This window comes from Fistularia commersonii, chromosome 15 (assembly GCF_037954325.1).
Source record: "Fistularia commersonii isolate RoL2024-O1a breed Wild chromosome 15, RoL_Fcom_v1.0, whole genome shotgun sequence".
In the NCBI taxonomy this organism is placed as follows: domain Eukaryota; kingdom Metazoa; phylum Chordata; class Actinopteri; order Syngnathiformes; family Fistulariidae; genus Fistularia; species Fistularia commersonii.
This window is the reverse complement of record NC_141298.1, coordinates 2,637,468-2,649,626: the sequence shown is the minus strand read 5'-3', so window position 1 is coordinate 2,649,626 and position 12,159 is coordinate 2,637,468. Positions and strand designations below refer to the sequence as shown.

Genomic DNA, 12,159 nt, shown 5'->3' with positions numbered 1-12,159 from the left:
CCTCTTGGCTGAGAAGCGAAAAGTATGCAAGATTTCAATCCAATTCCAGCTGCCATGATACATCTGTAAGTATTGCTGATGCAGTTTTGATGTAGGTCGAGCAATCTCAAGTGCTGATTTTAAAGAATTAGACAAAAGTAGTGTAAACTTTAAGCAGGAGATGTAAAAAAAAAAATATTCTTGTCAATTTTAGGTGGAAAAATAAAATCTTGTGTTGGCCATTGAAGTCCTTCTGCGTGATTTATCGTTCAGGTGCAACGGTGAATATCGAATTGGCTGTGGCGCGATAGTTTACTGTTGTTATTCCCATTGGGCTTGTTAGAAAAGCAAGAGTTATTGTTTTTACGCTCCCAAGTTGTCCACTCAGATTCAGTGTGAATTGAAAGGTTCATGTTGAGTTCCCGCTGTTTGAGCATGAATGTGCATGGTTCTCATGTGGGGCTCGATGAGCTCAGCTGAGAAGGATCCAAACCTTTTTGCTGTGTGTCACTCCAGCTGCTTCTTGAAACACCTGCGCAGCCCAGATGACGTGAATCACCAGCTGATTTACGTGACAAATCTTACCATTTTGTCTGACTTGTCTGCTTTATGTTCTTTTTAAAGGCCCAACACCGTGGCCTACATTTGCAGGGTGTTGTCGCTGAATCAGGAAGTCGAGGGTGACATTTGTGACCGCTTGCCCCGTGAGATCCTGTTTTATGTTAATGTGTGAATGTTTGCCGCTGACAGATTTTGGTCTGTATGCTGCGGACAGATAAGACAGTGCTCACTGTTTCTCCTCAGTGTTGGAAATACATTGGCTGGCTCCATGTCAGCCTCCCAGCCAGTGCCCCCCTGGCAGTTCAATGATAAGCGTGTCTTTGTCACATTGATGTATAGGAGCGGTGTTCCGTCCCAGAGAGGCTTGCCAAGATTTTGTTTGCAGTTTCTGCATGATCATGCTAACTGCAGCATAGTAATGTGTTATTGTGTACATGAAAGGAGACTGCTGGATTCATGGTATAACGATAGAGGTATGCAGAATCAAACATAGTAGAACATGTCTTTTTGCCCCCTCTAACATGATCTCAGTTTCTCATCCCAACTTCCAACATCGGTACCTTTTGTGTCCTCACTCGCCCCCCCCCCCATCCCCACATCGTTCTCCTTGCTTTAGCTCCGTGCACTCCGAGAAGTGATGGATGGAAATTTTTCATGTGGGTGAGAGGGTCAATTCAACATTTAACTGTTCCCTACCTCGCTTTATTTCAACGCCTAGTCTCTGCCCGCCCAGCGTGCTCCCTCTTAAGCGTTATCTGATGCTCCGAACCGGTTTCATTGGCATACCCATCGATGTGCGCGAGCCAAGGGAAAGCAGCGCTCTCCGTATAACACTCCTTAATATCTCTCTCTCTCTCTGTCTCTCTCTCACACATGCACTCAATATTTTCCTCCTCTATGTCTACGAAGCTCATTTTGTTGCATGCCGGACCCTTTGCTACTAGTGGCTTGTGAAGAAGGGATGGGGCGTAATTTGGCATGTGATAGATAATGAGCTTAGCTTGTGCTTAGCAGCTTGTGCTGTAGCCTTGCATGCTGTCATAGCACCGGTTTCACCCTCAAGCGAGCCAATGTGGACGACCGGATCCTAGAGGGTTGCACTACTGCAAGAGTAGGCTTCACCCCTCCTCTGTCAGCCTGCCAGGGCCACCTCCACTTGCACCAGCACTGCAGCGAGGACTCTCCTCCCTCACTCCTCTGCTCGCGCTACCTGATTCTCTTCCCTCTCCCTCTCTGTCTCTCTGTCCCGGAGCACTGACAAACTGCTTTTGGATCTGCGTCGCCCTCTTACGCAGCTGTTTCTCTGCTCCTGTATTTCCATCTCTTTTTGTCCTCCTCCCCCGGTTCTATTTTACTCTCTTGCCTGAATTTATCACCAAAATGTACAGGAACCCATGGATTTCAAACTACTTGAGCCATGTCAAGTTTTGCAGCCAAGGTAAGACCTGATACATAGGGGCACAACTGCTCAGAGGGGGCTCCAGTTTCAAGCTGGGGAGAGGTGATTTATTTTATTTTATTTTTATTTTTTTTTGGGGGGGGGGGGGGGGGGTAGCCAGGAATCGGAGGAACCAAGCAGCACACTGCAGACTCCCTTCCTCTTTGCTTTCTAGTCAGCCGTCCTTATTACACTGCAGCTGATGCTTCCAAGGACACATTGTAGCAGAGATAAGGGACTCTTGACCGTGTGTGGGACGGGGGAGGTATCTATTCTGAGCTAAGCAGTTATTTGTTCTGCAAACTGCACTGAAAAGGGAAAATCTAAATAAAATGAAATCCCATTATGAAGCTTCAACAATCAAGAAGCACAAGTGGTGCCTTTGCCTCTCCTGCAAACAGTTGCAATTGTTGTCGCTGTAAATGTATAAATAAACCGTGCAGTCTGGGCCTGCTACTAACCTCTGTCATGGATCGGCGTTGTATAAAAGTTGGACTGAGCTGAATTAAAAGTAATTTTTCCCGCATGTTTCCAAGATGCCTGAATTACATAAAAACAAATATCTCCCATCCCAGCGTCTATTCCAACAGGCTGGTATCTGCAACATGACGACCCCCCCCCCCCCCCCCAACTAATGTACAGCCAAATGTATTGTACTCCTTTTGCCAATATAAGTGCAAAGGATGTCCTCCAGTGAATTGTAAGCTTGCATTGTAAGATTCTAACTATTGATAGTGATTTGGAAGAAAAGCCAATTCATTATATGCAATTACACAGAGAATTTGTACAGCAAAGAATGGCTGTTTCAAGTTAGAGTTTGTTGTGGTGATCATATATCCCTATTTTTATAAGCACATTATCATTTCTTGAGACACAATATATGCAAAACTGTTTGGGATGTTTAGTTTCCTAAGCATTTTTGAACCCTCTGAGACAACTTAACATGAATAAAATACAATGAATCAGACATGCCCATTGTGCACAGTGTTGTAGCCAAGATACATAGCACAATGCTTAGAAATATACTTAAAAATGCTGCTGTATATAATCTAACCAATCATAGGTGCATATGAATTGCCATAAATGTGCCTATACATTTCTGCCCATACTCCCGGTTTAGATGCATTGTCAAAACTTTGAAAAGTGAGGCTGGAAAGTTGAAGAGAAGTTCATCGTTGACATATAATTTATAGTAATTTTATGTGTATGTGTGTGTGTATGTACGTATGTTTTATTCTAATTTATTAATTATCCACCAAAATAATTGGGTGTCATCAGCATAGTGGAAAGTGTTTGTCAAAAGACAGACATCAGAAAAAATAGCCACTGCCACCATAAAAAAATCTAAAGTATTTTGTGAATAGTTTTGTGGAATACTTTTAAAATGAAAATTTCCTCACCAGCTAACATTTAATCATATAATTAACCTCGCTTCTTCGTGACCTTTGTACACTGCAGACTTGCAACAATTCCATGGCTGCGTCTTATTCCCACCGTTATACTGGGTGACGCTTGAGTGTTGAGGCCTGCTTCTCCATGCTTAACTGGCTGGGAATCAACAACAGGTGGCCCACAGTTTCAGGCTTTTTAGAGACATTGGGGGTGGGGGTGGGGGGATAGGGGGTGGATTGAGGCACATATTAACTGTCCTTTGGTCTCTGTTTTCTCTACAGTACATCAATAAGCGGCAGAGCTGCTTATAAAGTCATTGTTATTTGTGTTAAAGACCTGATCGGCTTATCGTCGCATCGTTTTGTTAAGTCCTTCTGGTCTTCACTCCACCTTCATTTCTAATTCCTCACCTGTTTTGTAGTGTGTTTTATTCACAGCTCCCTTTGGCCCTTTTTTCGCTTACGATCACGGGTCTGGAGTCGTATGTACACAAAAGCACAAATGTGCATGCACATAGTATGATGTAATGCAGACAGTTAAAGCATGACACATTTCCTTTTGGTCTCGGGTAATCCCTACCATCGGTTAATCCCGTATCTCAACTTGGACACATGGTCAGCCCTTGATGCATCTTGGGTTACTACCCAGGATGTTTTTCTTTACTGAGGCATTTTTTTCTTTTTCCTTTTTTTTTTTGGACTAAAATTTCATCCTTTCAGTCCTCAAAAGCACCTTTTTTTGTGGACAGATTAAGTAACACATACTTTGGATCTGAAGATACCATCATGTAAATGTCTTCTCTCTCTTAAGAAGCTAAATGACAGTCTAACTGATTCATTAAATCACTTTATCCCTACATTTAATTAGTGACAAGCTCCTTTTCCTAGTTCTAGCAAGACACACCAGGGTCAGGTAGGGATGGATTTCTGGTGTGTGTGCAGCTATTTGCATTTCAGTGTTTCAGCTTTATAGCTGGTATCAAAGACCCTACCACGTGTGATCATTGTGAACTATTTTATTTTATTTTTTTTAACCTCCATATTGTGGCACTTCAGAGGAGGTTGGGAATGATAGTCCACATGTCACTCGCTTGAGTGAGGTGTAAAATGAAAACAGGGTAGATATTTTGTAATTTTGTTTTAGTTTCGTCAGAATCGTCAAACCGCTGACCTTTTGGGGCAGATGTTTTGCTTTTTTTCTGCTGGCTAATTAACCTTTACTTTGGCATCTGGTTGTGTTTCACACTGTTGCTTAAAAGTGAATCCTGGTATTTGTCTGCTGAGGTGATATTTCTTAGAAGTTTGCCCTTTATGGTTCTTGGTTGTAATAAACTCTCAGAAGACCACCAACACGATAGAGATTTCAGAACCTCCCTCCCCCCATCTGACTAAAACGTGTCAATTCCGGAAAGAGGGAGGATTCCAAATTTGTTCAACAGCCCTTCTCACAACCACTTTTTGGATCAAACACTATAACTCTGTAAATATTATGGAGGAAATAACAATTGCGTTGCATTTATCCTCAAAATGTGTTCTGGAAACTGCAGTGAGCCCTTTAAACTGGATATTTCAGACATCCACTGCATTTGCTGCTCAGTCTGTCAACACTTTGTTCTGAGTCAGAGATGATGTTGAAGAAAAAAAGAAGCCAGTAAATGTAAGTAGTCAATTTGTATGAAAATGTTGTGAAGCGGAATGCGGTCTTTGCAACCTTGAGTCCATATCTCACCATAAACATTACTGATAAGAATGTCTGTTTTGTCAGTTTGAGACAAGATCTGAGAGATGTTTACATAGTTCACATATAATCCTTTCACTGACACTGAATAATTTCCTGTTTTTCGCTTATTGTATTCCATATTTATTTGAGTGATTGTAACAAAGTAGCTGTGAAAATTGGGGGGGGGGACTAGAGGGCTAGAAGGGGGTAGTTTTGATCCTGCAGTAAGACTTTTCTGATGTCTTTGTTCAATCAATCTGTTACTCTTATAATACTACGCTTTTCTGTCTTCAGGAAAAGAATACTATAGTGACATGGACAAAGTAGACTTTTAGCGGTAGAGTCATTCAAGAGCGTCTTGGAATTCTTTACTGTTTTCTGAAAGGATGTACGTGCTCTTGTTTTTCCCTGCCATTGTTTTCATATTGGTGGGCGGCGTGGCGTCTTTGGAAACGAACATCCCTGGTTCGATTCCCAGCTCCTCCTAGTGTGTCGAAGTGTTGTTGAGCAAGACACTGAACCCCTAACTGCTCCCCTGGTGCTGGTGTACGCCAGCCTACTGCTCAAGGATAAATTATTATTATTATTATATTCATTACAATGGCGTCGAGCTAATCTTGAAATCACTGGTAAAAGTAAACCTGAGCAGCTCAGAAAATTAGGATCATCTTTCGGTGATGTATAGAAAGCTGCCTCTACATAAAGCCATATAGCTTCTTTGGAATCATCAATTTTTTTCTCTCAAATCATGTTTTACCTAAGAGGGGAGGATTTGAAGCATCAACCCAACCATGCTGAATAAGGACTGGTCATCTGGAATGGGTGTGAGGGGGTAGTGGGAGAGGTCAGGGCTATGAGTTTGTGTGTTTGGGGGGCGACGTTGAGCCTTTACGTGACCCCAGAAAGTTCTCCTTCATAACCACATGCTTGAGGTTTGGAGTTGATCAAGCAGGTGAGGAGTGAATGGAGGCTTTCCACAGGGGTCTTTTCTCAAATCCATATGATTGGTATGAGTTTGTAGGATGCTTCATGCCAACTAATTTTCTCTGTCTTGGTAACAAAGATGTATTTGTCCATAGGTACTAAGCAGGTGATTACATCACTGTCTACTTTCATAGCCTTGGAGCAATGTGTGGTTTCAGAACTTGCACAATACGGGTATGACAGGCCTCTCTATCTGTATTCATATTGGGTAAAGGAGTTCTGCCCAGGGACAATGACGTGCCTATTTCTTCCTGGCAACATCTATTGCTGCTTTTTCGCAAGGCAACCTTGATGAGTGATATGACTTTGCAACGCCTATGACACAGCAAATAGTCACGCTCTAAGCAATGGCCTGAGAGCAAATAGAGATGTTCTGTGTCTTGAGGAGGCGATGTTGTGTCAATGGTTGCTATTATTGGGGAGGAGGAGAGACTGAGGAAGCTGCAAGCGGTTTAATGAAAACCGTCAAACACACATATTGTTTTCCACTTAATTTGGTTCTGTTTGGATACCCACCTCGTTCGTATGGTTCTGCACCTGTGAGATAAGGCTGAAGGCTTCACTTTTCTGTGCAACATGGGTTCAGTGGCGATGTGGAGAGCTGAAATGGATACGTAATGTGACTTGACCAAGTTTGACATTGTTTTCGTCTGTCTGCAGGATTTAACAGTGACACCCCCATTAAGCTAGGCAATCCCAGATTGTTAAAGAAGAGAGCTCTTAGGTAAGATACAGAGTGATTTAATCCTTAATGTTTTTAACTTTGTGTTCTGTTTTCTAAATGTTTTCTTGTAATTTGATTTTGTTTTTGTCTCATAGTTTAGCGAAAGGGGATACCATGAAATTAGCCCCTACAGTTTACTGCATAAACTAACAGAAATATTTAATTTTGATTACATGAAATGTAAAACTATGCTTTTTGGGGATATACTGTACATTCCCTCCATTAAATAGCATAAAAATATAGAGAAGGAAAGCATCTGATTTGGGTCAAATCATTTGTGAAAAATCATTTCCATGCACGCCATTGCTTCAGTCATCTCCAGCAGTAGATAGCTGGAAAATTAAAAACTCTAATTTTGTATTTATTCAGGGAGCAATGGTCATCACATCTGATTGCCAATTGTTACAGTTAAGACTTTGCATTGAAGAGAATTTATGATCAATCATGCTGCCAGCCATCGCTAAAAATTTAAATCAGGTAGCTAATAAACCAAGATTTGAACTAAATCTTGGTTTGTAGTAATGAAGTAATCCAGTGTAGTAATCACTGGATACAAAAATTTAATTTTCTTTTTGTGGGTTTCCCAGGGTTGTGAGATTATCATCAGAGAGAAACACAAATCTAAATATCCCCTAATGACAAACATCAAACATCTCATAATTTCTTTATGGATACTTTTTTTTTGTACAACTCCTTTCACAGTTATCCAGATTCTTGGCACTAATGCAAAGCAGTCCTGCCTTAAGCCAAGTTTGGTTTGAAGTTTTTGAGTAGATTCAGATTAATTCTGCATCAGTTTTGCGTCTGCTTTTAACTGTTAGCCTGTTAAACAGGGCCTGGTTTCCCACAGTTCTGTCTTGTTTCAACTACCTTCTTCCTGCTCCTCTTAGCTTCCAGAAGGAATTCTCCCTCGACGAAAAAGAAGACCCGAGCAAAATCGTCAAGGATATAGATGTTGGTCTCTTGGTCAATCTCCCTAAAGGTGAGCAATAGGTTTCTCTATTCATTTTCAACATTTTTTTAGGGACTCTCAACTTTCCCAGGCTCTGTGAAAATTGCAAAACTGCTGTTGTGCAACGGCTGTCTCTTTGCCAGGTGGACAAATGTCAAAAATCAGTTCTTTTTACAACAGAAACTCTATAATTGAACAATGTGAACCCCCTAAAAGCTTTTCTTATGTCTCAATTTAGTTCAGAAATGTGTGTCAGTGACAAATCTGTGGGTCTGCCAGACGTATCATCCTTTTTATTTTATTTTATTTATTTTTTGACCAGTCATCTCTTGTATCGTTTTGTATGTTGCAATGTAGAAAGGAAGAAAATAAAAGCATCCAATATGTGGGAATAGGCAGAAATTTTTTAATAACATAATGGTCTAAAATAGGTCCTGACCACAAAGAAACATAACACCACGGTTTATAAAATACCATGGCGGTGGGCTTCTGTGAAAATGCAACATTACATTTCCTTTAACTAGTCGAATTTGAGTTTTTTCTTTCAAAAAGTAAAAGAAGTCACATAAGACTTTCAATTGTTTTTCCTTAGTCTATATTTCTTCCATGTCATTTCATATGTGCACCTTCCTTAGCACATGACAGCTTAGCATCTGTGTGTGTGTGTGTGTGTGTGTGTGTGTGTGTGTGTGTGTGTGTCTGTGTGTGTGTGTCTGTGTGTGTGTGTGTGTGTAAACATTTTATAGTGTGAAGTGCTTTGAAACTGCAAGGTGTTAAATCACTATTACTATATATAAGCTTCGACCACTTACCAATGAGTAAAATACAAAACTTCAAAACATCCACCATAAACTGCATTTTAAATCTTTATGGACAAAGATGGAGATGGGCCGAATAGCGCAAGTAATATACAGTGACAATTTGTAATTGCATATCATTTTTTATAAAAAAGGGGTGTTGTCTTTACGGTAACTGCAAAATAAATATGTGAAAATTTGTGTTTCTGTTCCAGTGTCTGAATTAAGGAAACGATTTGAAGGCATTACCACAAGTGCGAGTGACTGGGAAATGAACAGGTAGGAGGGATGTCTTGTTCAGAAAATTGCTGCATGTGCCTGTAATGAAGAATAATTTCATGCTTTCCTTTACGCGTACACAGAAAGGAACGCATAGCCAGGCGACTGGAGGGCACCGAAGCTGAGGTGCACCCTTCTCTGATGCCCAACCTGGTGGCCAACCGACTTCTAGAGGAGGACATGCCACGATACACAAGGGCCTCTGACCCCCTCGAGCCATGCGGTGGTGAGAAATGTCATAAACTGGGACCATTTTTTTTTGCCTCCTCTGTATCAATGTAACTGATGTTCATTCAATGCTTTCTGTAGTTACAGTTCAGAGATACGGCTCAGAGGGATTTGAAAGCTCAGACCTGCCTGTCTCTGCTCCAGAGCGACAGTCTAGAGCTCGATGTAGGCCCGACCCTCAGTCTTTGATTACTGCAGAGCCATTCTACGGCTCTGGTTCAAGCACCAGTGCTCCAGAGCTGGAGTCCAAAGCCGAACGCATTGCGCGGTACAAAGCGGAGCGGCGCCGGCAGCTGGCTGAGCGTTACGGCATTTCGTTGGATCAAGAGCCCGATGTGGACTACCCATCACGCTATCCCCGTGCCCAGAAAGAGGCAACGGTCTCTGAGAGACGCCACAGGGGAGAATCATTCGTTGACGAAAAGAAGGACGCTGCCGTAAATTCGTATGGCTCCGTCACAAGCCCAAATGCAGGACACACTGTGCCCACAAACAGCTACACTGACCAGAGCTACGAAACGGTCCGAACAAGACTGGACTCGTTCTCCGAACGGGAGAGGCTGATGAACATGGAGAATCAGCGCAGGGGTGCCGCACCCGAGCAGCCATCCTCTTCATCGTACATGGATGTGGCGTCGCCGTCGTCCGGTGCCAGGGTGCCCCCCAAGGACTACCCGGTGTCGGTGGCGCCACCCAGCTCACCCAAGCTGAGCAGGAACCCTTCCCTTTCCTCGCCCAAACATGGCGTGTCTCCCGGCGACCTCTTCATTGAGCAGCAGGCTCACAACATCCTCAGTAGGCAAGGGTGAGTGTGACAGAATATTTGTTTTTTTAAAGGTTTTTCTCTCCCCCATTGGTTGTTATTCCTCACTCGCTTTGCAAATTTTTAGGTTAATATTTATAAGTTCACCCCTTATGTGAGCAGGTTTTGCTTTATCATCGTCTCTGATTCATGGACTTGCTATGAGACAGCTCAGTCCATCATTATACCAACTCCAGCCCTGCAATGACCTTCCGTTCAAGGTCATCTTACTTTGCAGGGCCGTCAGGCAACATAAGCTTGTTCTTGTGTTGGACTGGAGTCTCACTGACACACAACGACACCCATATTCAAATTCACAACATAGCAGGTTCAAAGGCACTGTTTTCCCCAGCACAGATGTCGAACCCATAGATGTCATAGATGTATGCCTGTGTGTGTTTGTCATGAATGTGTGTGTGTCATAACATTCCATTCAAATCAGCATTGCCAGAGCAACAAGATGCAAGCTTTATGTAGTTTGGAGTAAACAAAACAAACAAAAAGAACCCTTCACAATAGGGGAATCTCTGCATCTAAACCCACTCTGTAAGAATTATATTTGGGTGTGTGTATCTCTTTGCACATGTTTGGGCTCATTGAAGGAAACGGGTTAATCTGAACTCCTGCTCACCTGTTTCCCCATCGGATTTTCATTGGTACAGTGCAAAGGCGAAACTGTGCACTGATTGGTTCCTCCAGGCTGATGCTGAAGGCGACACCCACTCTCTAATCAACTGGCCGTCGAGGTACACCCAGGCTGGTTGTGTCACTCGCCAAAAGCCTCCATCCGTGTTCCCCATTCAGCTAAACTTACCAGAACCCATTAACCCTCATGAATGATGGCTCTTAAACAGCAGATCAGGACAGGACCCAGAGCTTTTCTACTCTACTCTTTCCTTTTTATCCCTCAGTGTGTGGGGTATATACGTATATATATATATATATATACGTATATACTGTATATATATATATATACACACATACACACACATATATATATATATATATATGTATCTATCTATGTCTATACACACACACACACACACACATATATATATATATATATATATATATATGTGTGTGTGTGTGTGTAAATATCAATATATGTATATGTATGTATATACATACAAAGACACACATGTCCTCAGGGTGCTTAGGGTCCTAAGCTGATTCAATTACAGGTTTAAGAAAAGCTACTTTTGAGTTTTGACGGTCATTTGACATCGCATTGCAATCATCATGAACCCCCTCTGGGGCCATTGGGAAATTAGCCCAACGATATCTGACCACAATAAGCCCATTACGACTTTCCTTGACTGCACACTTTACCAAATTCCTCTTTTTGTTTGAAATTGAATCTCCATTTGGAAGACTGTTACTCTTGAACATACTGAATGTGATTCAAGAAAAAAAAAAACAGACACAAAGCCATAAAATTTTTCCATTTAACTTTTTCTCCATGACCATAAATTTCACTAAATTTCTAACATTTGCCGTTTTAATATGTCCATCCTTCCTATGTTGAGCTCTCATTAAGGTCTTTGCATCATTTTTAATCCGTATTGAATTGTGCCAGTGCAAAGTTGAATTTCATATTCAGTAATTGAACCAAGAAGAAATGTTAATACGAAAGCACTAAATTTGAAGTGAAAATAATCATTAGCAATAACCTTTATGTCAGCGCTCAGGAGATTTTCTACCTTGGAGTGCATTTTTTATTTTCAATAGTGACATCAAATGTTTTGAAGGGGATTTGTTTTAATTAGCCAGAAAACTGAAGATTGCCTCCATTTGTCTTTGCTCATATGTTCCTGGCCGGTTATGTTTTCGACTGGGTACTTTTGCCTTTGAAATTTTATATCTTGAAGTGCGGTCACTTTTGTGCACCGGAGGGCAGCACATTCGGAGTTTCTATGCAATAGTGTCTTAACCCTGCTCTATCTCTGTATCTACGTGTGGCCCCTTCTACTTAAATAGGGATATTATTTTGCATTTCTGGTTCATTTGCTTCATCGCACAAAAGGTTCGATATAACAAAACTAGTGCTCGCTTACAGAAAAAGGTCAATGACTCCATTCTGTATGATTCATAGAGAGTTTAGGGATCCGCTCACAGAGAAATATATAATATGTTAGGTATAAGAATTTTTTTTTTATGAATAAATAAAAAAACCATTTTTTCTCCATTTCTGTTCCAGTGAGCCTGCATGCTGGACTAGTCAATATTAAAATCCAAAGACGTATGAGACCAAGAAATAAATATATGACTAGGAAAATTAAAGTTGGTTAGAAAATAAACCAGAGG

The 12,159-nt window shown here is 41.5% G+C and overlaps 1 protein-coding gene across 28 annotated transcripts in view; it reads left to right on the top strand.

The window, feature by feature from the left end:
• Positions 1-12,159, top strand: part of svila (supervillin a) — a 58,537-nt gene that overhangs the window by 8,997 nt on the left and 37,381 nt on the right. For 17 of the 28 annotated variants that reach the window (XM_086160648.1, XM_086160643.1, XM_086160639.1 and 14 more), the window contains exons 1-7: positions 1,840-1,978; positions 6,734-6,797; positions 7,688-7,779; positions 8,762-8,825; positions 8,909-9,051; positions 9,135-9,858; positions 10,518-10,601. In XM_086160648.1, coding sequence (XP_086016774.1) covers positions 1,921-1,978; positions 6,734-6,797; positions 7,688-7,779; positions 8,762-8,825; positions 8,909-9,051; positions 9,135-9,858; positions 10,518-10,601 — 1,229 coding nt within the window. In that variant the 5' untranslated portion in view covers positions 1,840-1,920. Of the gene's footprint in view, positions 1-1,665; positions 1,979-6,733; positions 6,798-7,687; positions 7,780-8,761; positions 8,826-8,908; positions 9,052-9,134; positions 9,859-10,517; positions 10,602-12,159 lie in introns of those variants that run through there. The other 11 variants (XM_086160657.1, XM_086160652.1, XM_086160649.1 and 8 more) reach the window with 5 other exon arrangements.